The sequence below is a fragment of the Saccostrea cucullata genome, unplaced genomic scaffold (assembly GCF_032062105.1).
Source record: "Saccostrea cucullata isolate Sc308-1 unplaced genomic scaffold, CSIRO_AGI_Scuc_v1 ctg722, whole genome shotgun sequence".
NCBI classification, from domain to species: Eukaryota; Metazoa; Mollusca; class Bivalvia; order Ostreida; family Ostreidae; genus Saccostrea; species Saccostrea cuccullata.
In genome coordinates, this window is record NW_026918133.1 from 99603 (window position 1) to 119853 (window position 20251).

At 36.0% G+C, this 20251-nt stretch overlaps 2 protein-coding genes across 2 annotated transcripts; both read right to left on the minus strand.

Annotated features, from left to right (window-relative positions):
- Positions 1-6253: 6253 nt before the first annotated feature.
- On the minus strand, positions 6254-11621 carry LOC134253632 (uncharacterized). The gene is made up of 8 exons (XM_062736238.1): positions 11586-11621; positions 11020-11154; positions 10637-10878; positions 7890-10480; positions 7599-7766; positions 7131-7396; positions 6851-7036; positions 6254-6471 (listed from the first exon to the last, which is right to left on the minus strand). The coding sequence occupies exons 1-8, from the start codon at positions 11619-11621 to the stop codon at positions 6313-6315; spliced, it is 3783 nt and encodes a 1260-aa protein (XP_062592222.1). The 3' UTR covers positions 6254-6312.
- Positions 11622-13774: 2153 nt separating this feature from the next.
- LOC134253268 (uncharacterized) lies at positions 13775-18788 on the minus strand. The gene is made up of 6 exons (XM_062735820.1): positions 18565-18788; positions 15454-18191; positions 15187-15351; positions 14339-14619; positions 14072-14257; positions 13775-13921 (listed from the first exon to the last, which is right to left on the minus strand). Exons 1-6 carry the CDS (start codon positions 18756-18758, stop codon positions 13775-13777), a joined length of 3711 nt encoding a protein of 1236 aa, XP_062591804.1. The 5' UTR covers positions 18759-18788.
- Positions 18789-20251: the final 1463 nt, after the last annotated feature.

Sequence of the window (20251 nt, forward strand, 5' to 3'; positions counted from 1 at the left end):
GCCTGGAAAAGAAAGGGGAAGAATTCAGTCTTATCGTCCAACACGACAAGATAGTAAGCTATATATTGATGACACAGAATTTAATTCTATAGAGTTTATTTACTTATTGAATGGGATGTTTCATTATACATGTAACTTGCTGGTTTCCTACCTTCAGAGCATGGTGATCTATCACAGAAAAATCCACTTCTTTCAGAAGTTCCTTCTTTAACGTTTCGGGTGGCTTCACTTCTGGTATACCCTCTTCTTCCTAAAAAATATATGTAAACGTTTATATATGTTATCCTCTTGAAACGTTATGCTCTTAAGGTAGTCCGATCCTCGGGTCTATAAAATTAGCAGTAGAGTAATCAAAAATACTCATAAAAGTATCTCTGAGTCCACAAAGTTATGTAAATTTATCCATAGTATTTCCTTAAAGTTAAAGATTAAAGTTAATCATATTAGATAGAGAAAATTGTCAAATCTCCAATATTTTTGCAGAAAAAGCGAATTGGAATATCAGCAATGCATTTTCTAATTGCAAATTGATCAACAAATATATTTTAATATAAAAAAACGATAGGTATCCAGGCATTCAGAGAAATTGTCATGATTTTTATACTTATTTGATATTTTTTGTCTTCTATTTCCGGCATGTATTCTACAATACATAGTGAAAAAGGCTTTTGCTTTCATTGCAAGACACCACAAATCACTTCTTATTTCATATAATGCTAATAAGCATCAGTATCTAAGGCTGGATTCAAGAAAATCTTATCTCTCTAAAACTGTAGTAATTTTTATAGGGTACAAATGTAAACTTTTTAAAGACATTTTTAAAGACCTTTTCTAAGACTTCCAAAAACCTTGAATCTTATAAAGATGAATTAAATGAAAATTGTTGCATGAAAAAATTTCATTTTCAAGGTTCATTTTGATATATTTCAAATTAAATATCAATTTTTGGAGTTATCCTTCATGGCTGAGGATCGGATATCCTTAAATATAATTTGTTATTCCTCCCCATCCCAACTGCATAATTAATAATGGCGCTGTTCTAAACTTTATGTTTTTCACTAAGACAAAAATATTTATATCAATCAAAGTAATGTTCATCATGCGCGCTATCTTTAAATGATTATAGTAATACTGTACATATATTAAAGTGATATATATGTCCAATGGGCCGGGTGTAATGTATATACGTTTATATTGTATCTATGTGTTATCTATACACATGTCACTATAATAAAATATTTACTTACTTACTTAAAAAAAACACAAAACAAAAACATTTTTTATTTATATATTCCGAATTCTTTCATCCAAACAACAAATACATATATAGAAAGATTTAGGAACAAAATCAAGTTTAAAGTTTAATTTCTTTTTTATTCGTCAGCATACTATATATACAATTTATTTTGTGTGCGTGTCAATTATTACTAGTTTAATCTGAGAGCAAAATTGTTACTTTTCTTGCGCTGTACAATGAAAATTATTATGCTTTTGGATTTTTAATAAAGTCACATTTATTAACAGGTACAAAAACCCTTATTATTGAAGTCAAAAGTACATGTACAGGGTATAGGTTAATGGTTTTTATACTGTTTTATAAAAGATTATATAGTAGTTCATTAAGTGTGATTCATACGATGTACATATTATTAGGTATGAACATTGATTTAAGGGGAGAAAGAGGTAGTTGGAGGGGAAGGGGCTTCAAGACACAAGAAACTCACGATCTCATCCTGACCCTCTACTTGTTCCTGCTATTGGAAAATAAATAACACTGAAAGAGTTAAAACTAGGAAATACTAGAAAAAATTGTTAATGGTAGCTTACTAACAAAGCGTTGTGCTAAACGCGATGGCTTCAACTTTTAATTCTTTAACTTCCCTCTCTTACATATAGCAAAGTACCCTTTATCACCTGCATAGGGGGGTTTATGTCTCTTGAATGGATACACATTAGCATATTCTACTTTCAAATAATTTCTTAATCAAGCCAAACTATTGACAAACAAGTTGATGCGACAAGAAATATCAGCTGTCTCTTTTAAAATCATCATTTCTTAAGTTTTGTCGTCGATACAATGACCTTGTCAGCAAATACAATTCACAATCAAGTATTCTCACTGATGTTTATTATCTAGTTCTTAGGTCATTATTTACACAATGACTTGTATACGGATTTTTCCCAGATCAAGGGTGTTTTACCAGATCAAGCACACGGCTGGTGTGACTGGTCGGCAGGGGTTGTTTACTCCTCCATGGCACCTGATCCCACCTGTTTCAGAAGCACTTGTGTGCTCTGGTCCTGATTTGTATTGTTTGAATGGCCTTATGACCTTGACTACCGTTCGTTAGCTCCACATTTCTTTGCTCTATTCTTCTTCCACATTATATCTGTAAGTATGTTTCTATGCAAAAAAAAGGTAAGCAAAATTATTGTTCTTTATCTGTTGTTACTTTTTACATTTTTTAACACCAGTTCCCCATTCCAAATCTTGATGGAATAGACCTTGTCAAAACGACCTCGGTTAGGCACCAAGACAATCAGCTGCTCTAACCTTTGTGTCAAGTATGAACTTATCTTAGAGTAAAAAAAATTACCCTCAAATCAGTGACCTTGACCTAGTCAAGTTAAAAATAATGTTACAAGTGAAGGTCATACAACTCTGTTTTTTTAAGCCAATCGTAAAGTTTCTTTGAATATTTTCAGAGTTCAAGGATTTTGTGATCTAAGCATTGCTGGGCCCTGATGATTTCAATGTTTGATTATACATGTAAGTACATGCTGCATTTTTCAAATAATATGAAAGGGTATTTCGGATTGAATGTGGAAAGTAACATCAATATTAGATATTGTACTTTATGTATTATAAAATACAACTGTTTGGGACTATTTGGTTCTTTTGGACATTTTTTTCTTGTAGCTTCTTGGTATAATTATATTCAAGTTATTTGCTTCCCATTGAATTTTTAACAAGCTAAAACATCTGAATATTATCAGTCATCTAACTTTAAGTTAATTATCCTATGCCAATGGATCATTTATGCTTGAACTTACGAGTTATATTGAATAATTTGAGGGATTTAAGTCTATTACTGTAAATATTATGCTAAAATTCAGAAAACTGAAATCATTTAGAGTTCTTAAGTTCTTAATTCCCTCTGTGATATTTTATGTAAAATGTTTAAGCTAAGTCATCCTAACTTTCAGCATAGTTTCTTATTTTCAAAATAAAATTCCTGGAATTTCAGCGGTTTTGAAATGGTCATTGGTAATGAACTGAATTTAGGGAGAAAATGTTTACTTCTAACAAAAGTTTACGTATACCAATTTACCTTATCTTAAAACCCTTGGAGGCGGTGTTAAATGTATACCAGATTTATGTATGTGAAAACTATTTTATATGAAACAAGAAATTAAAAAAAAACTCTTGACTTTTTCCAGTGAACGTAAACTCTCCGACAAATTCAACTGAAATCTCGCGGACATTTTCTTACCGGTTTGGTAGAGGTTTTTGATGTACTGCTCTTCTCTTTTTTAGGCATCGTTACCTCGTCTAAAAATGTAGCTTGTCGAACTCTGTAATGGCTAGGAGGGGGAAAGCCCGGCTCTCTCTAAATGATTTAGACAAAACAACGTATGTAGCGAAAGAAATATTTACCTAACAACATTCATGTAAATCTTTGAGAATACCCCGGTTGGCATTTTTAATCTGTCAAATGAGCATTATACTCATAAATATATTCACACAGATCTATTGTCAGGATGGGTCGATTGTAGTTCAAGTTTACAAAAAAATACAAATTGAAAATATGAAAATTTAATTAAACAATACTTGCCTGTTTTGTTAGATTTTACAGGAATAGAAAGCCATATTTGTAATTGAAACCATTTGTTTAGTGCACAATAACTTCGTCCTCAATACACATTCCTTAATCCCCCATATTGATCTCGGTATAAAGGATTTATTGAGCGGCTTAATCCGTTTTATGACCTATTTCCGCGGATTATGGGACAATGAAAAAGGTGTGATTAAAAATACCTGATCAGTTTCATTTTGAGGAAAAAAAACAAAACAATTTCTTTATACACGATTCTGTAAGGAAAAGTTTGGAAAGAAAACATGATATCTCGCCAAAATGTGAAATCCCATTTGATGGTGGGAGTGGTGGTGGTGGTGGGGGGGGGGGGGTATGAAAAAGATTTGGCAGTCAACGACTCGTTGACTGCCAAATCTTTTTCATACCTATGAATTTTAATACCAACTTAACAATAACCAAGTTTTTGAAGGGGGGGGGACTGCATTTTCTAGGGGGTCCAAGGTCATTTTTAACTTGAATTTGGAATATAGATTTAGTGCTCTGCAAATTCCAAGCGGGTCGGGGGGTCCACCCCCCCTCTAGATCCGCGCATGGATTCAGGTGTAAGTTTCTTTTCTTTTTTTTCACATTTTCAAATTTGCGTTGCGTAACCAATTTTCATATGGGTTTTTAATTATAGCAGTTTAAGGTTTATCCAGTTCATAAATCATTAATTTCTTAATCCTTTTAATCCAGCGTACTTCTTGTACAGGGGCTTATCCACTAAACAATTAGAGCGACTGTTTTACTTGTTGGTTTACATAATATACACGTGGGTATACATTAAAGTCACATGGAGGTACAAAATTGATTTGTTCCATTTTACTTTTTAACGGGGTATCTATGTAGGAAATGTAAAAAAAAAAAAAAAGTACAAAATACTTTTTATCCGTAATGTTTAAATGAAATTAAAGATTGTTAATGCTTCTGGATTTTGATCTAGGTATATTTTTGTCTTAAGTTATATATTACGTTTGGCACAATACTTATTAAAGAGGCATGCACACGGTTTCAACTTAAAAAATATTGACTATTTTCAATGTTTATTATTCCCAAGTAGGGCAATTCTAATGATCAACAAAATTTACATGTCTGTTGTAGATTTACAAAGGATATACAGAACCTATACAATTCTTTATTATCACATATAAAAAAAAGGCTGCGTTTCATTTCCGGAATTTTTCGTAATTATCATCTTTTCATTTCCGACACTTTTAGTGTTCATATAAGACTTTTTTTTGGTTTCATTTCCGACTTTTTTTCAGATAGTACCTTTAGTAACAGATTTGAAGACTTTACCGAAGAAAAATTAAAATTCTGTGTAGAGTAGTATCATGCGTTATCAACGGGAGTAAAAGTTCGATTAGAGTACATCAAGTGTCTTGGACATACATTGTAAGATTTGTGCTGTCACTGATATTAAATTTAGTGCACATTGATGGGGTGAAAAACTTGTATGCTCAGCGAACTCCTTTATAGTATACACCTAAACTTAGTGCTATTTGTATGCATATATGTTTAGATGCATGGAGTTTTATACTTTATATCAATAAATAAATAGAGTTATATATACATGTACATTTATATACTTTTTTTTATCAACAAATACCTTTAAAATTCCATTTTCGCTTACTTGGAAAGCATTAAATTGACGGACAGGTAAACTCCGGAAATGAAAAGAAAATTACGTCGGAAATGAAAAAAAAATAAAATGTCGAAAATGAAATTTAAAAATGTCGGAACTGCTATGCAGATTTCCGGAAATGAAATGCAGCGATAAAAATTATTATTTTTATAAGAAAACGAGATTCAACAAACCACCAGAAACTTTCTAATTGTATTATGAATTAACTCGTGTTTTGAAAAAAATCTGCTTATACTAGTATACTTAATCTATGTAGAAAAAGACACATAACTTATTAACATTAACAAAGGCTGGAAGCTCTAAACCTCTCTTATTGCTCGATAATTGACTTCCCAATTTTTGATGATCATTAGAAAAATCTTAGTTAAGTTTTATAAACATATGAAATGAACAAATAAAATTTAAGAAATTTTTAGCTTTAATAAATAGTGTCCATGCCCCTTTAAAGTTCTTGGATATACATAAAATCTGGATGTATGTGTACTTAGTATGTCTCTGATACATGCTCGAAATTTAATTTTGAAAAATTGTGTACCTACTAAGCACACAGAATGCATTTAATTAAACTAATACGAAGCATAAATAAAGGCGATCAAATACGGAATACAAATAACTAAACGATTTTTACATTGATTTCATTGAGAAAATTTTATTTTGAAATTCACATTTTTATTTACACAACATACATGCATGCACAATCAATCGTCATTGACATTTGAAGTTTGATCTATCATCTTCAGATGCACCTAATGAGTTGTCGTCACGCCCCTCCTCTCCAGGTTCAGGCGTCCCCCTCTCACCCCGAGGACCCTAAAGCCTGAGGATAACAGTCCCGTCCCTCCGGCTGATGTACTCGGGGAGGATGGTGGGTCTGGGAGGGACCCTCTTGGTTGACGTGGTAGATTTGGCAGTGGTAGAGGGCGCTGCGGATCGTGCTCTCTGTTTAATGTCATGCAGCATGGCCTTTACCTGTAAACATACAGTCATTAAAAAGGCTATTTTCTCTAAAATTTGCCAAAGCAACAAATACATGATCATGTATACATATGTTTGGTCACTTCATTTATCTTTTCCTAAAAATTATTTTAATTTAGTTTTTTCCCGAAGGGGCCTTCAATTTTTCCTTTGTGAAAAGCGGCAGCCATCTTTATTTTTCTCTAAGGTATATACTTATTCGAGCTCACTTTTAATTTATTGTGATAAAGTGAGGCTGCTGAGATAAAAACAAATTATGTTTCCGAAGAGCACATAATTAATTTCCCGATCACTTATATATAGCACTGCTATGAATGGCTGGCTACCCCTTGCTGAATTTTAGTACCCCCATAAACTGAATTTCCTTACTTACCCACATATAGAAAGCGGCCGCCCCCTTGCTAACGTCTAATATCTGCCACATACTGAATTCCTTGACAATCTTGGCCACAAAGTTGACTCTGTCTTGCGGGACACACCTGGTGTTAAACTGAGTGATTCTGCGCATGATGTACTGTCGCCCAGTCCGAAACAACAGTCCCTGACAGGCACTGAAATCCTGATCAAGACATTAAAAAAAAATCTTACTATATTGTACATTATACTGTTTGGAGGAAAGAGATTTTAATAATTGATTATACTGGTACATGTACCTTGCAATCTTCCGGTTGGTCGCCTAGTAACACAAGTGTTGCCATGATACACTCATGCACGCCCTCTGGTGGGTTAGCATACTGTTTGATTTCCGTCAGGGCGATCTGGTTGATTTCCAGAGTCACTCTTGATACTTTTTCCTTTCTAGTATTCTTGTCCATGATTTTATGCGTGACCATCACCCTGACGACATCCGGGGTTTTGGATACACGAATATCTTCATCCATCAGGACAGGGGTCTCCATTTTGCATTCTTCAACCAGTCCTTTGAAATGACAGTTTGTTTTGATTTTAGATATGATCATTCATTGCTGTAATAAATCTGTATTTTAACACAGTGAGGCCTATAAACAATTTACAAAACTTTTCATTGTTCTTTTAAACTAGATGTCATGTTTATAAGTGAAATTCTAATCAAGTTTGAATGGTCTCAGACCAAATCATTTATAAAACAATGTTGTCCTTACTTTGCTGTTGTCTGATTTTCTTCATGATGTCCTGCACGGCCTTTGGGAAGATGGCGTTCCGTGTTGACTTGGATGTCGATTGATATAGTTCCAGGTATTTCAGAATGAGAGTTAGATCTCTTACTTTTAGGACTTTTCTCAGTTTAGCTTTCATGTCTCTGTTCGTGGCTGTTAAAAATAAATAACAGATCATATTCTTGTACTTTTTTTAATAGATATAACATTTGCAGTTGCGTAAAATTCTTTCTTTGCATAGGAAATACATGTAATTGTTTAGGCTAAAGTTTTTACCATCAGTAAACCTTCCCTGTAGAAATTCGTCCAACAGGTCTGTACTTTTAATTGATCGCAGATCAGGAACCACCGTCCCATAATCCATTTTGTCGGAAGTCTGACGTGAAGTCTTTTTTGGTTTGCTGACCGTCACGTCTTCTCTGACCGGAATTTCGTCATCGCTATCCAAAAAGACGTTTCCGTCAAATTCGTTTCCTCCAAACAGCTTCGAGTTTGACATGGACTCGTCTTTTGAAGGATTGGAAGAGGGCACGCGGATAACGGTGTAGCGACCTACAATCTTGACATGTGGACCGCTCTCCTTTGTCATGACGTCCACTTGATACCGGCCATATCCTTGGATTCGAACCTCGATTCCCTCCGTAGTTTTTATAACAGCGGCCCTGTCGCCAGGCTTATCAATGGCGTCGGTCTTACGGAGAGAAGTAAACACGGTTTTAATTGGATGTTCAATATCAATTTTAACAATATTTTTTGTGGTTTGAAATGTTCGAACGTCCAAATCGTCTTTCTTCTTTTTCTGTTTTGCGTCTTTTTTCCCAGTGGCTTCTACGATAGATACCGCTTTCTTTTTTGTTCGAGCGCCATCTCTGGACGCGTTATTTTCATCTCCTTTCTTCAAAACACCTTTGCGAGGGGTTGCCCGCTCATTGTCTTTCGAGTCCTTGTTTTTCTGCGATGATGAGTGTTTTAAACGTCCATCACTAGCTGTTTTCTCTTTAGAGTCTGTACTTCCTTTTGTACTTCCTTTTTCAATACTTTCCTTGTCCAAGGTTCCTGTAAACTTCGTGCTTCCCCGTGACTGCTGTCGCCCGTAACCAGTTGACGTGGGAGGTTTGTTGTTAACACTGTCGAAGTCCTCTGTTGATATTGGGTTTCTTGGGGAGACCACATTTGAGATTATGTCGACTCCCTCGCCATCATTCTTTATGTCTCCAGTGTCAGATGAAAATTTTGAGGAAGAGTTATTTTTATTATCTACACGTGACTTGGCAATCTGGGAATCACTATCCAGCACTGTATTTGATCTTTCCATATTCGTAATTCCGGAATTGACTTTTCTCCTCCCTTTGGTTTTTTTCTCTAATTTCTCCAGTTCCTCTTTACTTAGGGATCCTGTAGACTGAATCAAGAAGCTAAAAACTTCTTCAACTTTCCTGTGTTTTTCTTTCTCGTTCCATCCAAAAAGATTTAAGGAATAAAGTCCAGCAACGGGTAGATTCAGGCTAAATATCCATTTTCCATCTTCTCTCTTATCCTTGATTTTCATAACTTTCTTTGCAGTTGGATTGGACGTGGATAATTCGCTGAACAAGGCGGAATCTTCATCAGCTGTAAAGGTCAGATCTAACTTTCCATCCCAGGCCATTAACACACCATTCGATTCATCGATGGCTTCCACACCGAGCTGGAATGCCCCTAACTTTGGACCAATCTGACTACCTAATACAAAAGGGTATGGATCATTTGTTGCCTCTCCAGAAAACTCAATAAGATAAGTCATGACCGTAGAATCTGGAATTTTCCCACGCAATTCGTCCACATCCGCAAATATCTTCAAAGTATAGTCCCCTTGTTCTGGAAGTCTCACATAAACAAAGTATTCTTGTCTGGCAGTGTCTAACCGCCCAAGAGCGTGCCTGCTCAAAGAAGCCGCATCAAACTTCGTGGAACCTAAACAGTGGCTGATCTCTCTTGCTTTTGAGGCCGGAAATCGAATTTCTACTATTCCCGTTTCTGTTTTTATGACACTAGACGTTGGGCTTATTGGAACAATCCCGAGTTCTTCCGCACTCGGATGAGGTCCCCATCCATGTTCAGGAACTTCTGGGAATCCATTAAAGTTTTTGATGGGTATGCCACAGTGGATCAAGTATGAAAAGGCTAAGTTGAATTGGTTGGTTAAGACGTCATCCGTTCCATATACATCCAGGCGAAATCGACCAATGAAAGGAAAGCACACTCCGAACTGTAACGTTGATTTTGATTTGCTCATCATGACGTATTTCTCTAGGTCAGTAGTGTCAGTGTTTTCATCCACGTCCAGTTCAGTCACAGAGAATTTAAAGTCTTGAGTTGCTCCTCTGTCTTTGGGCAAATCGAAACTGATTCTACATGGTCTCCCGTCAGGCCGCAGTATACAGTTATCTGTGTCAGGAAATCCTTTACTCACACTAAGTCCCATCTCATGATAATGCTCCCGGAAGTACGGTTGTTCCTGAAATCTTTTCTCGCTGATAGGTTCGTCCAGAAGCTGCCATTGTTCTTCATCAGGGAAGTGTGTGTAGATCAATTTGTCTGGATCACACAGAAAGAAGAATTCATTGACCGGGCGAGGGTCCCCTTCAGTGTCGCCCAGTTCGGTAGATAGAGTTATCTGCCCTTCTTCGTCTACGGCTATCTGATCTCGGTACTGGTCGTAAGGTATGGAGGTGTGCGCCCAGAAAGGGTCGATCAGGCGCCACTCCCCGTTTACAAACACTGCGTTCCATTTCGATGCCAGTACTTCTTTGCGAATTTCATCCCCAACTTCATAAAAGCCATGCTTAGACACCCCGTTTATTACAACACAGGGTATGTTGGCGGATCTAAAATAAAGACGGAATGATTTTATTTCAGTGTTAAGAAAAGTGGATATCGAAATTAAATAATTTTCTACTTGTACTAAGATGGAGAAATTTCTTGGTTTCTCAAATCAAATGATTATATTTTTTGATTTGGAAAAACAAAATACATTCACTTACACACATAAGACGTAAAGCAGGTTGGCGTGGTCTCCAAAATCTGATCCTATTTTAATGAGGTATTCCAGGGGACTGTTTTCAGGGGGGAGAATCTGTGACGTAATACTCTCCTCATCAAATGACGTCAACCATCTAAATATAGCACGGATTCTGTAAAGGTCATCGATGACCTTAAAACTTTTAGATACCACCAGGTGGTCCGATATATCCCAGAAATTCTCCAATAAAAGCTCAGGTGGTGCCTAGAAAAGGGACATAACTTCTTCTTATGACAAAAGAAAATAATTAACGAATTTTGTAAATTTGGTATGAAATCTTTTTTAAATACATTGCATCATTGGTCATTTTTATATTCGTTATACCGGTAGTATTCACATGCTCACCTTTATCGCGGCTTCATCTATAGAGGTAAAGTCCACTCTTTTGAGAAGTTCTTCTTTGGAAGTTTTAGGTGGGACCACCGGAATATCCCCACTTTCTCCAAAAGTCCCAGCAGCTTGGTCCAAGACATCATCTGCCTACACTCAACAGACCAACAGAAGTTTATGATAAAAATGAGAGGGGCCTACACTGAAGACAAAGAACAAAGTACTATAAACATGATAAACTGAAAATGTCTTTAGATAGAACAAAAATTAAAACTTAACATACACTAAAAATTAAAATTTAATGTATCATGAAACACATACCAATTGCAGACAAGAACAGTAAACAGCAATATTAAAGATTTAATTCATAATCTTATCTGAAGATACGAAAAATAGCGGAGTAATTGAATTTAATTCTTAAAAAATAATATGAAGTTCTATTTTGTTATTATCACAGTCTATTATAAATTATTAAATTTATAGCCAATATGCATTTACTTTAATATTATTTCTGTTAACTAGAGATTTGACAGTTTATTTACAAATCTACTCAGTGTTTTATCTGTACAAATATAACATACCGCAAACACCCTGGGTCCTTGGGCCTGATTCCCCATGGTTCCACCCCCTCACGAACGATGTTCTCTCTCCCTGTAACGCCCAGCACTACTCCCTAGTCTCTAGACACGCAGGTTAAGGACCCCTCGGACAATTATACAACTGAACCTACCGCTCGGGAAATACACGGGTGCCAAACTATAAATTTTTACCCTGTTCTAAAATCTACTTTTCCTGTTCTATGTTTCTTGGGGATTACATATTTTCTAAAAGTTGACCATATAAGTAGTCAATATACATAGATTAATCACCCGAACATAGATACAATTCATAGACAGAATTTAACTTTATAACAATAAGAATTAATTTTTTATTTACATTTCTTCTTTACTTTAATCGTTTCGCAGTTGGATGTTTACACAGTTATTTCACCTGGGTATAAAGATAATGTACAGAGAAAGAGGCAGTTCATGGATTGGACCGTGACGAGCGTGTCTATTTAACCCATTGACCGAAATACGGTTGTACATAGCGACATTTTATGGTGGTTTTGATTATTAATTAAGACCCGCCAGTTGCATGATATTATTAGACAGACCAGATGCTCCTTTACGTGACAGGGGGAGTACAAAGTGCAGAAAGTTAACTTAATACTCGGATCAAATTTTATTAATGTTTTTGTATAATACATAGGGGTTGCAAATGGGAAATAAAACCATACAATTTTATCGAATAATAATTATTTGTCATCCTAACTCTAAAAATAAATCCTTCGTCAATATTTTCTTATCAACTGTACAAGGTATTTAAACACAGAATATGTTAAGAATTGCATGAAGAATTGATGCATGGATAGTTATCCGTGTTTCCTTGCATTTGGGATATGAATTCATTATATATTTCACTCTAGAATTTGTATATACATGTAATTTTTTAAGATAATATATCAACTTTAAGGTATGTCACCCGTGAAATTTTTTAAATCAAGGATTTATTGAGAAGTATATTTTGGATAAGTACTCATATAGAAAGACTCAAAATCGCAGAGGAAAAAAGGGAATCAGTGTTAATCTTACTGATCTACGGTACAATGAAGTTGACCTTTTTGCACTTAAAATTTCATTCTTTGGTTAATTACTTAAACCTTAATTATATTTTATCAGATGTAACCATGGCAAAAGACATGGTCTTATTTTACGTAAAATATTTTGAATAATATTTATCATTGAAAAAATCTTGCAAATTAATGCGCGTAAATTATTATGTGACCTTTTTGCACTAAAAAGTAACATATTTTGGGGTATTAAAAAACTAAATAGGCAATAAAACATTTTCTTTCATCAAGCTTTTTACAGCTTAAGTGCTTATCAGTCACAATTATAGAGTACTTGAAAATAATGAAAGAAAAAGTTTGGGTCACTGATGTTATTTTAAAATATATGTCAGAATATATGATTTTCAGGCAAAAAATGGTGTAAATTTTATATTGATTTATTTGACATATCTTCATTTTTTTTAGCAAAGTTTGATGAAGGAAGGTGTAAAACTTGGTCTAAAAATATAAATTAAGACCTATATTAAATATTTCTAGCAATATCATAATGGAAAATATTCTCCAAGTAAAAGTATGTGAGGCTAAAGTTTCAAGATATTAAATTTAATAGATGTGCAGATTTGCAGAATTATCTGCTACATATCCTTCCACCACAAAAAATAGTCCCTCACAAATCGTGCTTCTTTGTAGCTTTTTGAGCAGTTCTTTCGTTGAATGTTAAATCATTAACAGTGTTGAAATTAAATGTTATAAAAATTGAATTTTGATAAATAGTTTTGAAGTAATAGGTTCTGCTTGAACTTTTCCAAAAAGCTGACGAGTGACCTACCTTAAATACAAAATTACAGTGCAGAATTGTGAGCAGTGTAAGCATGAACCCCCGAAAAGTCAAGAATTATAGATTAAAAAAACTTCCCATGTAAATGCGAATAAACAGTTGAATAAATATGTCAATGGTCTTACATCCTCCACAACCACCTTAATTGTGAATTACAAATATAAACAGTTGTTAAGGCAAAAGTCTTTCTTTACTATCAATATTAAGTACAGGTTTATGCTACAAAATGTTTCATAGAAAATTATCACTAAGCGAATATGTACACGTATAATGACATGGTATCATGACAGATAAAAGTTCATCTTTAGATATGGAGTCTTTCACATTTTAAGGACAGTGGTTCCCTGCCGTCTGCCACTGTAGGGCACCATACTTGAGGATCGCGGGCCGATATTCCGCGCAGACGTTTTACCGCTTTTTCGGAGAGAGTTCTGGTAAGACTCCGCCTGCTGCACCATATTGTTAGCCTGAAAAGTATAGTTCAAATGCTAACCTGGATATTATTAATAATCTTAGGCTTAAGCTTCTTGTGAATAATGATTTACTATGTATATAAGAAATACATGTAAAATAGTATGATTATTAAGTTGAACGTATAAATGCTCGATATCACAAACCCAAGTAAAAAATGCAGCAGCCCCTTTGCTGACATCACGGATTTGTAGATATTCAAATCTACTTAGAATTTTCTTGGCTGCAGCAACAACGGTTGGATTTGTATCTTTAGGATCAAAGGCGCCCACTCGCCTGAGGATGCCGTTCTTACCAGTTTTGAACAATAACGCATGACACTTTTTCCAGTTCTAAAAAAAAATAATTCTGTTAAACTCTAGCAAAGAAAAATTCGGCTTATTGATCTTGGCTAACAATTATAAAGTCGCTACCTTGACAACGGTGGCATCCTCCCCTAGAAGTAAAAAGGTGGCCCCCAGTGTCTGATGCACGCCGTTGGGAGGTTTGGCGTACTTCTTCATTTCCGTCACGGCGTTCTGGTTCATCTCTATCACGGTAGACTCGATCTTCTTCATCCGGACGTACCTCTCCAGCAGACGACCCGCCAGGAGGATCTGCACCGTCAGCGCCATGTTGTAATTGTGTCTGTGGGCGCGAGTGATGGCCTCACGGAGATTGTCGGGGTCCTTGGACAGAGTGGCAGTTATCAAATCTGTAACGATTCAAAACGTGAATTAAAGGATTTCGGTGTGTTTAGTCTGGTTTTGTCGAGTGCAAGACTCGAGAAGGGACGCAGATTGTTTCTTTTTCTCATTCATATATACCTATTTAACGGAAACTTTCAACTGCTTGATGCCTTATAAAGGATATAATATATGTCAAATTTTTCTTCTTTGCAGCAACAACGGCATATCACAATGTACATGTTGTCTTTGGATTGTCTTGTTGCTTATGTAATTCTTGAAATTTACCGCTTATCAAATAAAAATCCGCTTCGTTTGAAAAGAATTATTATGATTTACATGATTGTAGAAACCCTAGAGACAGAGAGAAGACACATTTAATAACATGGAACTCTACAGTTGGGCTTTGGTATGTTGAAGACCAATTAGTCGAAATGGTTAGGAAGTCCCTACTTTATTATAAAGTTGCAAGATCAATATCTTGAACTCAATATCTCCATATTTTTCATTGCTAGTAATTTTTTTTCTTTTGGTGACAAAAATCGTAACATAGTGCCTTTGCAATATATGATGTAAGAGAAAAGAAATCCTCTTACTGTCTTTTGCTTTGAGTTGGTTTATAATTCGTCTGGCCTCTCGTCTCAGCTCATCATCCTTGGGGGGTTTAGTTGCCTTGTATTCCTCGAATATATGTGTGAGTTCCTTAAGCTTCCGGTCTCTTATTGCTCTGTGTAATTTCCGGACAATCGTTCGTCGTCGTGCTGGGAAAGATTTTTAAATAAAAAATTCGAATCGTTTCATACAAAATGTAGATCAACAAAAGCATGTTCAAAAGGATCACTTTGAAAAAATATAAACTCTACCTGCTCGGTATTTGTTTTGATTTTCCTCATTCATGTTATTTTCATCAATGTTAAATAATCCTTGTGAGTCATTCGTCAGACGCTCATCGTCTTCATAATCGTCTTCGTCATCGCCCTCGACCTTATCCTCGGAGATGACATGCGCGGCCACCATTCCAAAGGCGGACACGCTGACACTGTCCATTCTCGTGGTGGTCCTCGTATTGTTATTGTCCTGGACTGTCAGGATGCTCTCGTTGTCCGTGTCATTTATACTCTTACCGTCAGAGTAACTTATGACATCATCACTTAGTTTATCTTGAGTATCATTAGTTGTTATTGGAGAGTCTTCACTTTTGTTCTCCTTTTGTGTGATGACTATCCCCGACACCGCCCCAGCTACTACCACCTCTTCATGCTTGTCGTTCAAGGAACTTTCATTGGCAGAAGTAGCCTCCTGCTTTTCATTCGTCGGAGAGTCATCAGCTGGCGAAACACCTGCCGGAGATTCATTTGCATCATCGTCTTCAAAATTATCTTCCTCTTTTGTATCTTTTTTATCATCCTTGCTCTTCTTTGTTTTTGAACCAGCCACGACACCAACGACAACAACATTATTTACCTCTCTCGGCGTCGATTCACTCTTCACTGCTTCATCATTGTCGTTTTCTTCTGATTGGTCATTTCTTATCTTTTGATTCTCTTCGTCTTTGATGGACTCAGCATCCTGATCTTCTTTCTCTTCACATTCACTTTGGTTTTCATTGTTGACATCTTCGTGGTCTTCATCACATTCTGTTTCAGTGTATAAGGTAGTATTATCATCTGTTTCTTCAAATACTTCCTCAAACTCTTCTTCGCAGTTCTCTTCTATTTCTTCTTCGACTTCTTCCTCCATTTCTTCCTGGGGTTTTAGAGATTCGATCAGAGCCTCGATATCGTCTGTATAGGAGTCGATGGATGGCCTGCGACAGATAGTAAACCTTGCAACTGTATCTAGCACATTAGATTTGTCCTGAGCCCAGACGTCCATCACGTACTCCCCGTCTTCTCTCAGTGTGATATCAAATGACTCCTTATTGACCACGACTGAGGGCCTTGTTCCGTTCTCCCCGTCTCGGCCATCCCTTCTACTTATTCTTGTGAACACTTTCTCCGCTGCGTCTGCGTTCGGTATTGGGATAGTGATTGTTTCCTCTGATGTGCGGATGGTTGCTGTAATGATGTCATCGACGTCCTCTGCATCCTCGGCAAACTTTACACGCTTAACGTCAGTAACGATGGAAGTAATCAGATAACTCTGCACCTCGTACACATTGCTGCTGTCTTCCTCCATAGTCGCTAACACGTTCATAGAATAATCCCCGGGGACTGGTAGGGTTAGATCAAAGACCCAGTGGTTCTCTACATGTGTTGTTTCAATCTTACTTCTTGCTTGTGCGTCCCTGTCACTGCAAGACAAATCACACATCAACAAAACTCCTTCTGTGTGTGATTCAAATTCCACCCGTGCTCTTCCTCCCCAAGCTTTTATCATCCCATTTTGATAACTCAAAACATCAATGCCAAACTTTTCTGCGTAAGACTTAGTTCCCAAATTTCCTCCAGCAACATTTGGAAAAGGTTCATTTATCTTTTTTCCTCCGCCCTCAAAGCAGAGAAGTAAGTGAACGATATCCTTTGGAATATAGTTTTCTATTTTGTTGCCTCCGTCATCTGCAAATATTTTCAGTCCATATTCTCCTTCCCTGGGTAAACGGATTTTCACAATATATTTCTCTTTGTCCCTTTGTGCAAGGATATATTTGGTTAGCAATGCTTCATTGATCAGAACATTTCTTAATGAATTTGAAAGGAAAGGAATGTCTTGCACCTCAAAAACTAATTCTATTTCTCCTGTTTTTGTCACGATTCGTCCACCGCAGTCCTCTCGATTCCGCAGACGTATCCCAGCATCCTGTGCGTGTGGTGATATACCCCATCCTAAATCGGGGCAATCTGGAAAAGGCAAGATATTGTCTTTTTTCTCATCACATTGGATTAAATAAGTGCACAGAAGCTTATATGCCTTGGATTTTTTCACATCAACTGCGAAAATATCTAGTTGAAACATTCCTGTGAGAGGAAGTCTTATTGTGAATTTTACCCGACCATCTTCATGTTCAAAGAAGACAAATCTCTCAAGAAGTAAATCTACGGGCTTTTCGGTTCCGTCCGTATCCACTTGTGTCCTAGACTGAGTGAGTGAATAGGCAAACTTGTAAAACTTGCCTTTTGTCTTTGGTAATTTGAACACTATTTCAATGGGTTCTCCATCTGTGTGAAGAATACAGTTAGTGCAACCGTTAGCGATCTCCATTTCAAGGATGTGAAATTGTTCTCTAATATAAACTCTTTCCTGAAATTCCTCCTCTGTAATTGGAGTTTCGACAAGCTGCCAATCACGGTCGTCTGCAAGGTGTGTCCATAACAACTGGTTTGGATCAACGAGGAAATAGAACTCATTGAATGGCACTGGACCCTCTCCATTTTCAGAAACTCGTTTCAAATTGTGTTTCTTGGTGACTTCAATTCTATCAATGGAGTTCCTTTCGTCCACACAGACGGACGCCCAGAAACAGTCCACAATTCTCCACTCTCCGTCCACATACACTGCGTTCCACTGAGACGCCATGTTTTCTCGATTCACCTCGCCACCCAACTCATAGATGGCGCTTTTTGTCATTCCATTGATGATGACACAGGGGATGTCAGCTAACCTGTTAAAACATAAGTAAATTGCAAGGTGAATACTATACAGCGAAAAAAAGAACTCTGTCTATATATTCATTGCAATTTTCATAATGTTTTAGAATAAGCCATATTCACATAAATATAATTACAAACTGTACATATGCATGATTTTTTGGGCAAATTACTAAAGAAATTATTAAAAGAATAAAAGAAAGAAAATAAATAAGCTGGCTTTCTAAAATTTTTCGAACTTTATATACAACAAAATTGCATGAAACAATTTAAAGAGAATGCATAGCATAAAAAATGTATCTTGACAGTGACAGAGACACACCAATTTATGAACAAGTTGGTTACAGGCATGATAATTCAAAATAATAAAACACGATAACGACTTACGAACACATTGTATAGAATAGATGGGCGTGGTCACCGATCTCGCACTGAATTTTGAGGAAATGCTCGAGTGGTGATCCGTCCGGCGGAAGTACATCCGTGTCAATGTTCATGATGTCGTACGACACAATCCACCGGAAGATGGCGCGCACTTTCAGTAAATCATTTACTACATCGCCGTCAGGGGAGACAATCATGTACTCCACCACGTCCCAGAAGTCCTCAAGTAGTAGATCAGGAGGTACCTGTAAACATTATCCCAATATTTTTAAAGTAATTTTTATGCCCATTTTAAATAAATGAATTGTATTTTAATTCTGCCAATTGTTCTTTAAGAGCGATGTTTTTGATAAAAAAAAAATCTTTCAATATTGGATCAGGATGGTGCATGTAGGTGGTTGCATTTTCTTGAAAAAAAATTTTTAAAACAACATTTTAAACAGCGGTATAGAATTGACAAAAAAATGTGATGTCAAATAAAAACTGACCGCAAGTATACAGGGTCCATAACAGATATGATGAACAGCCAATTAAATAAATGACAGTACTTTCTACATATTCTTCTCTTGCAATGCAACGTCAGGTGTTAATTAACAAATTTGGACTTTCAGAAGATTGTGATGTAAGCAGTGCTATCTATTTATATGAACCAATGCCAGTGTCATGTCCAGTATCAAAACTGGTTTACCAGACTTACCCACAGTTCCCCGGTGTAACGATTTTGGCTTATCAGCATTCTAAAAAATATCGTGAAATATAATAATTTAATTTTGTTATACAATGTATTCAATTATTCAATGGAATGTACAGAATTAACCATTGTGTGTGTGAGGGATGGTGTGTGAATGTGTGTGTGAGTACTCATATTTTAATATAAATTGTAAATATCCACTCAGTTAATTGTATTGTAACCTTGACCTGTTATATAGAGAGGGTATTTATAGGCTTTAAACAATAATATTTAAATGTAATATTCAATTATTCACCGGAACGCTAAATTTTCCCCATTTCACAAAATTTTTTACGTACCATTTTCTCTTTCCCTCTTAAACAAACCCCATATATTTCTTCCCCCGTCCCCCTTACCTACTACTTTCTTCTCTAATACTACGTTCATTTCATCTTACCTTTTCTTGACCTCGCAGGGTGTCGTTAGGTGGCGCTTTAGAAGTCCCACTTCCCATCTTTAGATACAATACTACATCACTTTTGCATACGATGTCATATTTGTTTACGGGTATGTGTTACTCGTCTGGATTCAATGTAATGTTCACCTCCTGACCCATATAATATAAGGATTTGTAGGTCGCTGATTAAGGCGATTAGCGATATAGTCTTTCGTGAAAGGGAATAAAATTGTTGGACTTGATTAAGTTAACTAATCCGTGCATTAAACAAGTAATGAACTAATGGGTCAACGGTGCTAATGGTAAACGCGTGTTCATTATAGTGAAATATTTTGGAGAGGGAATTTAATGAATCTGACATTAATTTCCATGTACATGATCCTTTTACATCAAAAATAGATTTCGGGGGAATAAAATCACGTCTAATTGATTCTCTGATATATTTTTTAGAATATATTAAAAATTTAATTTGATAATAATTTGTTCCCTTACATCACGTTCAAATCATCTTACCTTTTCTTGGCCCCTTGGGGTGTCGATAGATGGCGCTTTAGAAGTCCCAC

Excerpts from the sequence above, each read along its gene's own strand:
- LOC134253632 (XM_062736238.1), bottom strand. The coding sequence starts at position 11,621 with ATGGGGAATCAGGCCCAAGGACCCAGGGTGTTTGCG. Across the intron at positions 11,155-11,585 it reads AAGGACCCAGGGTGTTTGCG|GCAGATGATGTCTTGGACCA; the intron begins GTATGTTATATT and ends TGTTGAGTGTAG. Across the intron at positions 7,397-7,598 it reads GAAAATCAGACAACAGCAAA|GACTGGTTGAAGAATGCAAA; the intron begins GTAAGGACAACA and ends GTCATTTCAAAG.
- LOC134253268 (XM_062735820.1), bottom strand. The coding sequence starts at position 18,758 with ATGATTGTCTCCCCTGACGGCGATGTAGTAAATGATTTACTGAAAGTG. Across the intron at positions 15,352-15,453 it reads TCAAAACAAATACCGAGCAG|CACGACGACGAACGATTGTC; the intron begins GTAGAGTTTATA and ends AATCTTTCCCAG. Across the intron at positions 14,620-15,186 it reads CCAACTCAAAGCAAAAGACA|ATTTGATAACTGCCACTCTG; the intron begins GTAAGAGGATTT and ends GAATCGTTACAG.